Source organism: Salvelinus alpinus, chromosome 24 (genome assembly GCF_045679555.1).
Source record: "Salvelinus alpinus chromosome 24, SLU_Salpinus.1, whole genome shotgun sequence".
Classification (NCBI taxonomy): domain Eukaryota; kingdom Metazoa; phylum Chordata; class Actinopteri; order Salmoniformes; family Salmonidae; genus Salvelinus; species Salvelinus alpinus.
In genome coordinates this window covers 44,594,006-44,609,752 of record NC_092109.1, presented here as the reverse complement: position 1 = coordinate 44,609,752, position 15,747 = coordinate 44,594,006, and the positions used below count along the sequence as shown (strand labels likewise).

General features: G+C 44.0%; 1 protein-coding gene across 5 annotated transcripts in view; it reads left to right on the top strand.

Moving 5' to 3' along the window:
- Positions 1–2,428: 2,428 nt before the first annotated feature.
- The window catches only part of cadm2a (cell adhesion molecule 2a), a 699,381-nt gene continuing 686,062 nt past the window's right edge, over positions 2,429–15,747 (top strand). For all 5 annotated transcript variants that reach the window (XM_071364990.1, XM_071364992.1, XM_071364989.1 and 2 more), the window contains exon 1: positions 2,429–2,817. In XM_071364990.1, coding sequence (XP_071221091.1) covers positions 2,757–2,817 — 61 coding nt within the window. In that variant the 5' untranslated portion in view covers positions 2,429–2,756. The remainder of the gene's footprint in view (positions 2,818–15,747) is intronic.

The following is a 15,747-nucleotide window of genomic DNA, read 5'->3' as shown; positions in this document are numbered from 1 at the left end:
TCAATCTTATAGAAAATTTGTTGGCAGAACTGGAAAAAGCATGTGCGAGCAAGGAGGCCTACAAATCTGACTCAGTTACACCAGCTCTGTCAGGAGGAATGGGCCAAAATTCACCCAAGTTATTGTGGGAAGCTTGTGGAAGGCTATCCGAAACGTTTGACACAAGTTAAACAATTTAAAGGCAATGCTACCAAATACTAATTGAGTGTATGTAAACTTCTGACCCACTGAGAATGTGATGAAATAAATAAAAGCTGAAATAAATAATTTTCTCTACTATTATTCTGACATTTCACATTCTTAAAATAAAGTGCTGATCCTAACTGACCTAAGACAGAGAATTGTTACTCGGATTAAATGTCAGGAATTGTTGAAAAACTGAGTTTAAATGTAGTTGGCTAAGGTGGATGTAAACTTCCGACTTCAACTGTACATCAGAGAATTGTCCACAATGTACAAGAATATTATATATAACATTTTTAAATAGCACATTGAAACAAAGGCCTATTGTCTAAGTATGTGTTATTTCACAGGATATTAATTAATCCCATTTTATGAAATCTAAAAAATGTATATATATTATTTCATGAACCAAACATAAAGCTAAAGCTTCAATTGAACTAGATGAGAAAAACAAAGTTCGACACTGTCTGTCTTAATAAGTAGCAGTGGTGTAAAGTACTTAAGTAAAAATACTTTAAAGTACTACTTAAGGCATTTTTTGGGTGGTATCTGTACTTTACTTTACTATTCATGTTTTTGACAACTTTTACTTTGACTAAATTCCAAAAGAAAATGATGTACTTTTTACTTCATACATTTTACCTGACACCCAAAAGTACTTGTTACATTTTGAAGGCTTAGCAGGCCAGGAAAATGGTCCAATTCACACACTTATCAGGAGAATGTCCACAGTCATTTGCCTCTGATCTGGTGAACTCATTAAACACAGATGCATCTTTTGTAAAGTATGTTACCGTGTTGGAGTGTGCCCCTGGCTATCCATACATTTTAAAAACAAAACAATGGTGCCGCCTGCTTTGCTTAATAGAAGGAATTTGAATTGATTAATACTTTTACTTTTGATACTTAAAACCTCTTAAGGAGCCGCCTCTTTTCTTTTCAATTTTCGCCTGAAATGACATACTCAAATCTAACTGCCTGTAGCTCAGGCCCTGAAGCAAGGATATGCATATTCTTGGTACCATTTGAAAGGAAACCCTTTGAAGTTTGTGGAAATGTGAAAGGAATGTAGGAGAATATAACACAATAGATCTGGTTAAAGATAATGCAAAGAAAAAACCAACCGTTCTTTTGTACTTTTTTGTACCATCATCTTTGAAATGCAAGAGAAATGCCATAATGTATTAATCGAGCCCAGGTGCAGTTTCTGTGCAACGTTTTAGACTGATCCGATGAACTATTGCATTTCTGTTCAAAACGTTGTGTCAAGACTGCCCAAATATGTCTAATTTGTTCATTAATAACTTTTTATGTTTAAAATTGTGCACTCTCCTCAAACAATAGCATGGTATTCTTTCACTGTAATAGCTACTGTAAATTGGACAGTGCAGTTAGATTAACAAGAATTTAAGCTTTCTGCCAAAATCAGATATGTCTATGTCCTGGGAAATGTTCTTGTGACTTACAAACTCATGCTAATCGCATTAGCCTACATTAGCTTAACCGTCCCGGTGGAAGGGACACCGATCCCGAAGAAGTTTAAGTATATTTGAGCAATTACATATTATTTTGATACTTAAGTATATTTAGAACCAAATACTTTTAGAATTTTACTTAAGTGATATTTTACTGGGTGACTTTCACTTTTACTTGAGTAAATTTCCATTAATGTACCTACACTTTTACTTCAGAATGACAATTGGGTTCTTTTTCCATTGCTGTTAAGTAGTACTTTAAAGTATTTTTTTACTTAAGTACTTTACACCACTGGGTGCGCCTTTCTCAAATCAAATCTAAGTATTTCGATCATGATAAGAAAACATATAACATTTCCATAAAATATAAATGTTTGAACTTTCAAACTAGTTTCCATTGGGAAGGCAAAGAAAGCCTTTTTTATCAAAAGCAATCACTTTTGCATGTGAAAACACAGAATCCTACTCCACGTGCTTAATTACTTCACTTTAGTTTTGAGCTGACTTCCGCCTTGGGCTTTGAATGGCAGACCGTTTCCAAAACGAATGCAATCAATTTTCATCTGGAGCAAAACAATCCTGCCCGGGCGCCCGGACCAAATTAATCGAATCCCCTCACTCACACACACAGACACACACAGACACACAGACACTCATACACGCGCCTCAACCATGGGCGGCCCTGATTGGTTAACCAACTCTTTCAGTCACCATTGTGTGGGCGGGACTAAGACTCTCTCGTTCCTCCCTGAGCTCAAAGCGGCACTTTTCCGATTCTGTGTGCGAGAGCAGAGCGGACTACGGCAACATATCTTCTTCCTACCAGAGGAAATACACACCGACTCATTCTCACAGCTACGGAGCAGTTACACCTTATCAGTGCTCTACTGAATTACCGGGACATCTTCTACCCAAGGAGACTAGACAAAATAAAGGAAAAACACGTTAAAACGTTATTACCTATCGGTTAAATTAGAGGAGCCTATATACCGATATCCCAGCAACACGAAAGATAGACTTGGCTAGTCCACCAGGATAACATACCGGAGCTTTCGGGAGCACGAGGAAAGAGAGAGGGATAAAGGAGAAGAAGACAGGATGATTCTCAAGCATCATTTGGTTCTGACGCTGTGCGCCGTCTACGGGATCCTGCTAAAAGGTTGGACTGCTGGTTTTAACTTTGAGTGGAAAAAATATTTTGGTGTGTGTGTGCGTGTGTTTGTTTGAGAGAGAGTTGTGGAGGAGGAGGTGATGGAGACTGCGTGAGGAGAGTGGAGAGTCTCATGGGTCATTTGCGGGCATTATTTTCACGCTGCGCCTGGGGGGCACTGCCCTGTCACGCACGGGGTCTCGCATGCGTCGGAGTGTGTGTGTGTGTGTCTCGCTAGGGTGCCCTGTCATGCATAAGGTCTCAGATACGTGCTAATGCAATGGATTAAACGCGATACAATTTGCATAATTTGTTGGATGTGATTTGGGAGCCTACGGGGGCTTGTTGTGCTCGCGCACTCGCAGTTTGTTTGAGTGCGTGGGCGCGCGTGCGTGTGAGTGTGTTTTAAATGCTGAAATGAACGGTAAACGGTCCCGAACGCACGGCACACACCTCAGAGGCAAGGCACCCTCCCTGGTACGCAGGTTGTTGTTGCCGATTCAACACACACACACACACACACACACACACACAAATTATGTTGTCTCATTATCGGTTAATTATGAATTGTCTGAAATCGAATAGAGGGAAAATGTGTAATAGGCTATAACACTTTTCTTCTCACGAGGACAGTCATTCAGTTAAGGACGTTAGTGTAAAACGTTTCGTCCGTAATACGTCTCTGGCTTTAGCCGTGCAGTCGTGAATTCGTAGTTAGGCTATGTGCAGCAGGAGTCGCCCAATGTCGACTCTTGGGCGTTTATTAATATGGGCCCTACACACAACAAGATCTCATAGTTTCCCTTTGAAATTTGCCGTATTGAGATTATCGTCTTTTTTTTACGCGTTCAATTCCGCGTTGTTACAGTGTTAATTTTGCGTGGTTACAGTGTTAATTTTGCGTGGTTACAGGGATAAACAGAAACAACTCAAAGGTTGACACTTAAGGCATTCATTCCGAGTGGAAAAGGTTTAGGGCTCACGACAAAATAGTAAAAAACCGAAGTGCTATTACCGTCAAGTATTCTCAAGGCTTGCTAAAGCATTGTGAACTGCGTTGGAGCAGTGGTGTGAGCAGCAAGCCCCGGAGCATCACGAGATCAATCCCAGTGCCCTTTAGGCTTAGTGATTGTAGACCAATAGCCCGTTATTCAGCAGCCTAATAGATGGTTTTAACTGGAGAACGGGATAGAATGGGAGAATGATTAGAGCACGAATAAGACAATTGATAGAACGGAGAATGATTAGAGCATAAATAAGAAAATTGATTGAGCATAGATAGAATGGGAGCATGATTAGAGAGTATGAATGAGAGAATTGATAGAACGGAGAATGATTAGAGAGTATGAATGAGAGAATTGATAGAACGGAGAATGATTAGAGAGTATGAATGAGAGAATTGACGGAGCATGGTTAGAGAAGGGAGGAAAGAATGGGAGAGCAGGTTTCACTCTGTTGATTGGTGGAGTGGGATTTTTGGAACAGCAGACACCTTTTTGTCACACGATTTTCTCACCGGTCCCACACCGGGGTGATAGCAAAGTAAAACAATAATAATAATAATAATTTAATTTTGTGAAAGCATGGAAAATGTCGCCTTCCCTTACTAGTAGTAGCTAGCTAGCAGCCTGGCTGTTTTTTGTGGGTGATTTCAATGATGTGTGTGTCCACTCCTCCGCACACTCCACTGTCTTCCTGAAGAAGCTCACCTCCACTACAAGTCCTTGGTACTTGCCTACGGAGCAGCAAGAATAACTGCCCCTCCCTACCTTCAGGCTATGCTCCAACCCTACACCCCCAACCCGAGCACTCCGTTCTGCCAACTCTGGTCTCTTGGCCATCCTACCCCTACCGGGAGTGCAGCTTGACCCAGTCACAACTCTTCTCTATCCTGGCACCACAGTGGTGGAACCAGCTCCCCCCGTGAAGCTAGGACAGCAGAGTCCCTGTCCATCTTCCCCCGTGAAGCTGGGACAGCAGAGTCCCTGTCCATCTTCCCCCTGAAGCTAGGACAGCAGAGTCCCTGTCCATCTTCCCTCTGAAGCTGGGACAGCAGAGTCCCTGTCCATCTTCCCTCTGAAGCTGGGACAGCAGAGTCCCTGTCCATCTTCCCCCTGAAGCTAGGACAGCAGAGTCCCTGTCCATCTTCCCCCCTGAAGCTAGGACAGCAGAGTCCCTGTCCATCTTCCCCCTGAAGCTGGGACAGCAGAGTCCCTGTCCATCTTTTGAAAACACAGAGCAACACCCTTTTTTAAATTTACATTTTTTCTACCTTTCTAACTCTGACTCTGCTGATAGTTACTTTATTGAGGAAAATGTACTGACTGTAAGTCAGAACAAACTGTAAGTCGTTTCAGAGAAGAACGTCTGCTAAATTACTCAAATGTTAAAAAATATAAAATGTGTGTGTACCTGCGCATTCCTTCAGACGATATAGGGAGAGAGTGTGTGTGTGTGTTGACGTTGCTTTGAGAGACTAGTTAAGGATCATCTCACTTCCATCTTACCCAACACCCTAGACCCACTACAATTTGCATACCTCCCCAAAAGGTAAAATAAGAGGGGGAAAAAAGTTAAGCGGATTCATCGCACTACCTTATCCCCATCTGGACAACAGGAATACTTACAGTACCCTGCCCTATCCCCATCTGGACAACAGGAATACTTACAGTACCCTGCCCTATCCCCATCTGGACAACAGGAATACCTACAGTACCCTGCCCTATCCTCATCTGGACAACAGGAATACCTACAGTACCCTGCCCTATTCCCATCTGGACAACAGGAATACCTACAGTACCCTGCCCTATCCCCATATGGACAACAGGAATACCTACAGTACCCTGCCCTATCCCCATCTGGACAACAGGAATACCTACAGTACACTGCCCTATCCCCATCTGGACAACAGGAATACCTACATTACCCTGCCCTATCCTCATCTGGACAACAGGAATACCTACAGTACCCTGCCCTATCCTCATCTGGACAACAGGAATACCTACAGTACCCTGCCCTATTCCTCATCTGGACAACAGGAATACCTACAGTACACTGCCCTATCCTCATCTGGACAACAGGAATGCCTACAGTGTGCAAGAAAACTGTTCATCAATTACAGGCTTAACCCGCCCTGTGCAACTGGGTCCTGGACTTCCTGACGGGCCGACCCCCAGGTGGTGAAGTTAGGCAACAGTGGTAGGCCTGATTACTAACAACGATGAGACAGCCTACAGGGAGGCTGTGAGAGCCCTGGCGGGCTGATGCCAGGAATATAAACCCTACCTCAACGTCAACAAATGAAGGAGCTGATTGTGGACTCTTCAGGAGACAGCAGAGAGAGCACGCAATCACCCACATCGACAGGGCCGCAGTGGAGAGGGTGAAAGTTCCTCGGCGTCCACATCACTGATGACCTGAAATGGTCCAGTCACACAGTCTGTGTGGCGAAGAAGGCTCAACAGCTCAGGAGGCTGAAAAATTTTGCCCTGGCCCCTAAAACCCTCACAAACTTCTACAGATGCAATATAGAGAGCATCCTGTTGGGCTGTAATCACCGCCTGGTATGGCAATTGCACTGTCTGCAACCGCAGGGCTCTCCAGAGGATGAACGCATCACCGGAGGCACACTGCCTGCCCTCCAGGACATCTACAACACCAGGTGTCACAGGAAGGCCAAGAAGATCATCAAGGACCTCAGCCACCCGAGCCACGGCCTGTTCACCCCGCTACCATCTAGAAGATCATCAAGGACCTCTAGCCACCCGAGCTACGGCCTGTTCACCCCGCTACCATCTAGAAGATCATCAAGGACCTCAACCACCCGAGCCACGGCCTGTTCACCCTGCTACCATCTAGAAGATCATCAAGGACCTCAGCCACCCGAGCTACGGCCTGGTCACCCTGCTACCATCCAGAAGATCATCAAGGACCTCAGCCACCCGAGCCACGGCCTGTTCACCCTGCTACCATCTAGAAGATCATCAAGGACCTCAGCCACCCGAGCTACGGCCTGTTCACCCTGCTACCATCTAGAAGATCATCAAGGACCTCAGCCACCCGAGCTACGGCCTGTTCACCCCGCTACCATCTAGAAGATCATCAAGGACCTCAGCCACCCGAGCCACGGCCTGTTCACTACCATCTAGAAGATTATCAAGGTCCTCAGCAACCCCAGCCACAGCCTGGTCACCCCGCTACCATCTAGAAGATTATCAAGGTCCTCAGCAACCCAAGCCATGGCTTGTTCACCCCGGTACCATCTAGAAAGCAGAGAGTACAGATGTGTAAAAGCTGGGACCGAGAGACTGAGAAATGGCTTCTACAGTGCATTCGGAAAGTATTCAAAACCCTTGACTTTTTCCACATTTTGTTACGTTACAGCCTTATTCTAAAATAAATGTAATTGTTTTTTCCCCTCATCAATCTACACACAATACCCCAATAATGACAAAGCAAAAAAAATGCATTTACATAAGTATTCAGACAATTTACTCAGTACTTTGCTGAAGCACTTTTGGCAGCGATTACAGCCTCGAGACTTCTTGGGTATGACGCTACAAGCTTGACACAGCTAAATTTGGGGAGTTTCTTCCATTCTTCTCTGCAGATCCTCTCAAGCTCTCTCAGGTTGGATGGGGAGCGTCGCTGCACAGCTATTTCCAGGTCTCTCCAGAGATGTTCAATCGGGTTCAATTCCGGGCTCAGGCTGGGCCACTCAAGGACATATCGAGACTTGTCATGAAGCCACTCCTGCATTGTCTTGGCAGTGTGCTTAGGGTTGTTGTTCTGTTGGAAGGTGAACCTTCGCCCCGGTCTGAGTTCCTGAGTGCTCTGGAGCAGGTTTTCATCAAGGATCTCTCTGTACTTTGGTCTGTTCATCTTTCTTTCGATCCTGACTAGTCTCCCAGTCCCTGAAAAACATCCCCACAGCATGATGCTGCCACCACCATGCTTCACCGTAGGGATGGTATTGGCCAGGTGATGAGCGGTGCCTGGTTTCCTCCAGATGTGACGCTTGGCATTCAGGCCAAATAGTTCAATCTTGGTTTCATCAGACCAGAGAATCTTGTTTCTCATGATTTGAGAGTCCTTTAGATGCCTTTTTGGCATGCTCCAAGAAGGCTGTCATGGGCCTTTTACTGAGGAGTGGCTTACATCTGGCCACTACCATAAAGGCCCGATTGGTGAAGTGCTGCAGATATAATTGTCCTTCTGAAAGCTTCTCCCATCTCCACAGAGGAACTTGGTCAGCTCCCTGACCAAGGCCCTTCTCCACCGATTGTTGAGTTTGGCCGGGCGGCCAGCTCTAGGAAGAGTCTTGGTGATTCCAAACTTCTTCCATTTAAGAATGATGGAGGCCACTGTGTTTATGGAGACCTTCAATGCTGCAAACATTTTTTTGGTACCCTTCCCCAGATCTGTGCCTCGACACAATCCTGTTTCGGAGCTGTACGGACAATTCCTTTGACCTCATGACTTGTTTTTTTCTCTGACATGCACTGTCAACTGTGGGACCTTATATAGACAGGTGTGTGCCTTTCCAAATCATGTCCAATCAATTGAATTTACCACAGGTGGACTCCAATCAAGTTGTAGAAGATCTCAAGGATGATCAATGGAAACAGGATGCACCTGAGCTCAATTTAGAGTCTCATAGGAAAGGGTCTGAATAATTATGTAAATAAAGTTTTTCATATTTTATAAATTTATAAACACTTCTAAAAACCAGTTTTCGCTGTGTATAGGGTATTGTGTGCAGATTGATAAGGAAAATAAAATATTTATTCCATTTTAAAATAAGACTGTAAGGTAACAAAATGTGGAAAAAGTCAAGGGGTCCTAATACTTTCCGAATACGCTGTATGTCCAGGCCATCAGACTGTTAAACAGTCGTCACTAGCCAGCCTCCACCCAGTACCCTGCCCTGAACCTTAGTCACTGTTACTGACCAGCCTCCACCCAGTACCCTGCCCTGAACCTTAGTCTGCTACCACCCAGTACCCTGCCCTGAACCTTAGTTACTGTTACTGACCAGCCTCCACCCAGTACCCTGCCCTGAACCTTAGTTACTGTTACTGACCAGCCTCCACCCAGTACCCTGCCCTGAACCTTAGTTACTGTTACTAGCCAGCCTCCACCCAGTACCCTGCCCCGAACTTAGTCATTGTTACTAGCCAGCCTCCGTCCAGTACCCTGCCCTGAACCTTAGTCACTGTTACTAGCCAGCCTCCACCCAGTACCCTGCCCTGAACTTAGTCAATGTTACTGACCAGCCTCCGTCCAGTACCCTGCCCCGAACCTTAGTCACAGTTACTGACCAGCCTCCACCCAGTACCCTGCCCTGAACCTTAGTCACTGTTACTAGCCAGCCTCCACCCAGTACCCTGCCCTGAACCTTAGTTACTGTTACTGACCAGCCTCCGTCCAGTACCCTGCCCTGAACCTTAGTTACTGTTACTGACCAGCCTCCGTCCAGTACCCTGCCCTGAACTTAGTCACTGTTACTGACCAGCCTCCGTCCAGTACCCTGCCCTGAACCTTAGTCACTGTTACTGATCAGCCTCCACCCAGCCCCCTGCCCTGAACCTTAGTCACTGTTACTGACCAGCCTCCACCCAGTACCCTGCCCTGAACCTTAGTCACTGTTACTAGCCAGCCTCCACCCAGTACCCTGCCCTGAACCTTAGTTACTGTTACTAGCCAGCCTCCACCCAGTACCCTGCCCTGAACCTTAGTCACTGTTACTAGCCAGCCTCCACCCAGTACCCTGCCCTGAACCTTAGTCACTGTTACTGACCAGCCTCCACCCAGTACCCTGCCCTGAACCTTAGTCACTGTTACTGACCAGCCTCCACCCAGTACCCTGCACTGAACCTTAGTCACTGTTACTAGCCAGCCTCCGTCCAGTACCCTGCACTGGACCTTAGTCACTGTTACTAGCCAGCCTCCGTCCAGTACCCTGCCCTGGACCTTAGTCACTGTTACTGACCAGCCTCCACCCAGTACCCTGCCCTGAACCTTAGTCACTGTTACTAGCCAGCCTCCACCCAGTACCCTGCACTGAACCTTAGTCACTGTTACTAGCCAGCCTCCACCCAGTACCCTGCCCTGGACCTTAGTCACTGTTACTAGCCTGCTACCACCTGGTACTCTACCCTGCACCTTAGAGACTGCTGCCCTATATACATAGACATGGAATCACTGGTCTCTTTAATAATGTTTACATACTGTTTTACCCACTTCATATGTATAATACTGTATTCTAGTCCTGGTTCATCCTATATAACTACTGCTGTCCACTTCATATGTATAATACTGTATTCTAGTCCTGGTTCATCCTATATAACTACTGCTGTCCACTTCATATGTATAATACTGTATTCTAGTCATGATTCATCCTATATAACTACTGCTGTCCACTTCATATGTATATAATGTATTCTAGTCATGATTCATCCTATATAACTACTGCTGTCCACTTCATACTGTATTCTAGTCCTGGTTCATCCTATATAACTACTGCTGTCCACTTCATATGTATATAATGTATTCTAGTCATGATTCATCCTATATAACTACTGCTGTCCACTTCATACTGTATTCTAGTCCTGGTTCATCCTATATAACTACTACTGTCCACTTCATATGTATAATACTGTATTCTAGTCATGATTCATCCTATATAACTACTGCTGTCCACTTCATATGTATATAATGTATTCTAGTCATGATTCATCCTATATAACAACAACATACAATAACCTAAGTCCTTTTGTTCACCTGACCAAGAATTCCTTACAATCAAATGCCGACCGCATTATCTTCCATGGAGAATTCTCTTCGACTATAGTTACGGCCGTGTATATCCCTCCCAAATCAGATACCTCGTCGGCCCTGAAAGAACTTGACTGGACTGGACTCTATGTAAACTGGAAACCATACATCCCGAGAGGCTGCATTTATTGCAGCTGGGGATTTTAACAAAGCTAACCTGAGAACTGCTCTATACCATCTACTGCGCCTTACCTATGCCGCACGGACATCACTCATCCATATATTTATATGTACGTGTTCTTATTCAACCCTTTTCCCTTTGTGTGTATAAGGTAGATGTTTGTGAATTTGTTAGATTACTTGTTAGATATAACTGCACTGTCGGGAAGTAGAATCACAAGCATTTCACTACACTCGCATTAACATCTGCTAACCATGTGTATGTGACCAATAACATTTCGTTTAATTTCATTTGTAAACACCTTTTGTATTGATCTACTGTCTATACACATCATCCTATATAACTACTGTCTATACACACCATCCTATATAACTACTGTCTATACACACCATCCTATATAACTACTGTCTATACACCCCATCCTATACATCTACTGTCTATAGGATGGTGTGTGTGTTTTGTCTAGTCATACTGGGTGGAGGCTGGCTAGTGTGTGTGTGTGTGTGTGTGTGTGTGTGTGTGTGTGTGTGTGTGTGTGTGTGTGTGTGTGTGTGTGTGTGTGTGTGTGTGTGTGTGTGTGTGTGTGTGTGTGTGTGTGTGTGTGTGTGTGTGTGTGTGTGCGTCTGGACAGTATATACAGGCTGGGAGCAGCTTGCCTGACCAGCTTCAGGCAAAATTGTGAACAGGACAGTGGAGAGAAAGGTCACGGTGACGTGGAGTTTGTGTTTTAGCTTTCACTGTGTGTGTGACAAGGTCAGGGAGAGGCAACTGGGGCTGTTACATTAATACTTCATCACAATAAACAAAGAGAGAGGGAGAGAAAGACACAGAGAGACAGAGAGAGAAAGGGAGGAGGAGAGAGGGGTGACTAGGGTAGGAAGTGGGGTGATGGGGGAGAGAGACAGAGAGAAAGATATAGGGGGGAGAGGGGTGACGGAGAGAGTAGGAAGTGGGGTGATCGGAGAGCGAGAGAGAGAGAGAGAAAGAAAGGGAGACTGATCCCAGATCAGCAGGTGTACTCCGTATTCAGACTATAGACTACTCTCCTGTTGAAATACCAACCGCTACTCCTGCTGGTACCACTGGTACAGTCACACTGGTACAGTCACACTGTTACTACTACTACTGTTAATACTACTACTGTTACTACTACTGTTACTACTGCTGTTAATACTACTGTTACTACTACTGTTACTACTGCTGTTACTACTACTGTTACTACTGCTGTTAATACTACTACTGTTACTACTACTGTTACTACTACTGTTAATACTGGTACTACTGCTGTTAATACTACTACTGTTACTACTACTGGTACTACTGTTACTCCTACTACTACTACTACTGTTAATACTACTACTGTTACTACTACTGCTACTACTACTGTTACTGCTACTGTTACTACTGCTACTACTACTGTTACTACTGCTGTTAACACTACTACTGTTACTACTACTACTGCTACTACTGCTACTGTTACTACTACTGCTACTACTGTTAATACTACTACTGCTACTACTACTGTTACTACTGCTGTTAATACTACTACTGTTACTACTACTGTTAATACTACTACTGTTACTACTACTGTTAATACTGCTGTTAATACTACTGTTACTACTGCTGTTAATACTACTACTGTTACTACTACTGTTACTACTGTTACTACTACTACTACTGTTAATACTACTACTGTTACTACTACTACTACTGTTACTACCGCTACTGTTACTACTACTGTTACTACTACTGCAACTGCTACTACTACTGTTACTACTACTACTACTACTGCTACTGTTACTACTACTACTACTACTGCTACTGTTACTACTACTACTACTGCTACTACTACTACTACTACTACTGCTACTACTACTGTTACTACTACTACTACTGCTACTACTACTACTACTACTACTGCTACTACTACTGCTACTACTACTGTTACTCGTACTGTTACTGTTACATTTACTGCATTCAGGGCAGTTAAGGGGATATATATATACAGTGGGGAGAACAAGTATTTGATACACTGACGATTTTGCAGGTTTTCCTACTTACAAAGCATGTAGAGGTCTGTAATTTTTATCATAGGTACACTTCAACTGTGAGAGAAGGAATCTAAAACAAAAATCCAGAAAATCACATTGTATGATTTTTAAGTAATTAATTTGCATTTTATTGCATGACATAAGTATTTGATACATCAGAAAAGCAGAACTGAATATTTGGTACAGAAACCTTAGTTTGCAATTACAGAGATCATACGTTTCCTGTAGTTCTTGACCAGGTTTGCACACACTGCAGCAGGGATTTTGGCCCACTCCTCCATACAGACCTTCTCCAGATCCTTCAGGTTTCGGGGCTGTCGCTGGGCAATACGGACTTTCGGCTCCCTCCAAAGATTTTCTATTGGGTTCAGGTCTGGAGACTGGCTAGGCCACTCCAGGACCTTGAGATGCTTCTTACGGAGCCACTCCTTAGTTGCCCTGGCTGTGTGTTTCGGGTCGTTGTCATGCTGGAAGACCCAGCCACGACCCATCTTCAATGCTCTTACTGAGGGAAGGAGGTTGTTGGCCAAGATCTCGCGATACATGGCCCCATCCATCCTCCCCTCAATACGGTGCAGTCGTCCTGTCCCCTTTGCAGAAAAGCATCCCCAAAGAATGATGTTTCCACCTCCATGCTTCACGGTTGGGATGGTGTTCTTGGGGTTGTACTCATCCTTCTATTCCTCCAAACACGGCGAGTGGAGTTTAGAGCAAAAAGCTCTATTTTTGTCTCATCAGACCACATGACCTTCTCCCATTCCTCCTCTGGATCATCCAGATGGTCATTGGCAAACTTCAGACGGGCCTGGACATGCGCTGGCTTGAGCAGGGGGACCTTGCGTGCGCTGCAGGATTTTAATCCATGACGGCGTAGTGTGTTACTAATGGTTTTCTTTGAGACTGTGGTCCCAGCTCTCTTCGGGTCATTGACCAGGTCCTGCCGTGTAGTTCTGGGCTGATGCCTCACATTCCTCATGATCATTGATGCCCCACGAGGTGAGATCTTGCATGGAGCCCCAGACCGAGGGTGATTGACCGTCATCTTGAACTTCTTCCATTTTCTAATAATTGTGCCAACAGTTGTTGCCTTCTCACCAAGCTGCTTGCCTATTGTCCTGTAGCCCATCCCAGCCTTGTACAGGTCTACAATTTATCCCTGATGTCCTTACACAGCTCTCTGGTCTTGGCCATTGTGGAGAGGTTGGAGTCTGTTTGATTGAGTGTGTGGACAGGTGTCTTTTATACAGGTAACGAGTTCAAACAGGTGCAGTTAATACAGGTAATGAGTGGAGAACAGGAGGGCTTCTTAAAGAAAAACTAACAGGTCTGTGAGAGCCGGAATTCTTACTGGTTGGTAGGTGATCAAATACTTATGTCATGCAATAAAATGCAAATTAATTACTTAAAAATCATACAATGTGATTTTCTGGATTTTTGTTTTAGATTCCGTCTCTCACAGTTGAAGTGTACCTATGATAAAAATGACAGACCTCTACATGCTTTGTAAGTAGGAAAACCTGCAAAATCGGCAGTGTATCAAATACTTGTTCTCCCCACTGTATGTGTGTGTGTGGGGGGTGGTTGCTGTGTGTGTGTGTGAAGGCCATCCTTGTCCCAGTGTGTAAGGCTTGGCATTAAAGACACTATTGATTGAAAATGTGTACAAATGTAGAATCTTAATTTGAGCCAGTTTGCTACATCTGTAAAATGTTCCTTCAGCAACAGGAAATGTCAATTATTATGTGGATTATAATCAACATTTTTTTGCGGTTGATTCATTTTTCGTTAGGGCAAATCAAGTCTGATATATACAATTTGAATCTACAAACTTCAGAAGCCTTTTTAAGCCTTTTTAAAAACTCAAATACACTACAAGTTTGCAGGAACTCAGCAACAAAAGAGTGAACAAATGAAGATCCTACATTTATATATCACTCTCTGTCTGTCAACACAGTGTGTGTGTGTTTTCGCATCTTCTCTGTGGACGTTTATCAGGCTGTGTCTGTCACTGAAGGCTGGATGAAATGTCTCTTTGACTAGCAGCACAGTATTCCCACAGTATGTGTGTGTGTCCTTGTGTCTGACTGTCTGTCTGTCTGTGTGTGTGTGTGTGTCTCTCTTTATCTCAGTCTTCTCTGTGTGTGTGTGTGTGTGTGTGTGTGTGTGTGTGTGTGTGTGTGTGTGTGTGTGTGTGTGTGTGTGTGTGTGTGTGTGTGTGTGTGTGTGTGTGTGTGTGTGTGTGTGTGTGTGTGTGTGTGTGTGTGTGTGTGTGTGTGTGTGTAAATAGTTAGCTCACTCCTCAGCACAACAACAGTCAATGTGTAATCTGAATTCCTGTCATGATGCTTCTCTCTCTCTCTGTGTGTTTGGGATGTTTATTTTATTTCATTTAATTTAACTTTTATTTAACCAGGTAGGCTACTTGAGAACAAGTTCTCATTTACAACTGCGACCTGGCCAAGATAAAGCAAAGCAGTTCGACACATACAACAACACAGAGTTACACATGGAATAAACAAAACATACAGTCAATAATACAGTAGAAAAATAAAGTATATATACATTGTGTGCAAATGAGGTAAGATAAGGGAGGTAAGGCAATAAAATAGGCCATAGTGGCGAGGTAATTATGATATATGATGTAATTATGATATTATGATATAGCAATTAAACACAGGAGTGATAGATGTACAGAAGATGAATGTGCAAGTAGAGATACTGGGGTGCAAAGGAGCAAAATAAATAAATAAATACAATATGGGGATGAGGTAGTTGGATGGGCTATTTACAGATGGGCTATGTGCAGGTGCAATTATTTGTGAGCTGCTCTGACAGCTGGTGCTTGAAGTTAGTGAGGGAAATAAGAGTCTCCAGCTTCAGTGATTTTTGTAGTTCGTTCCAGTCATTGGCAGCAGAGAACTGGAAGGAATG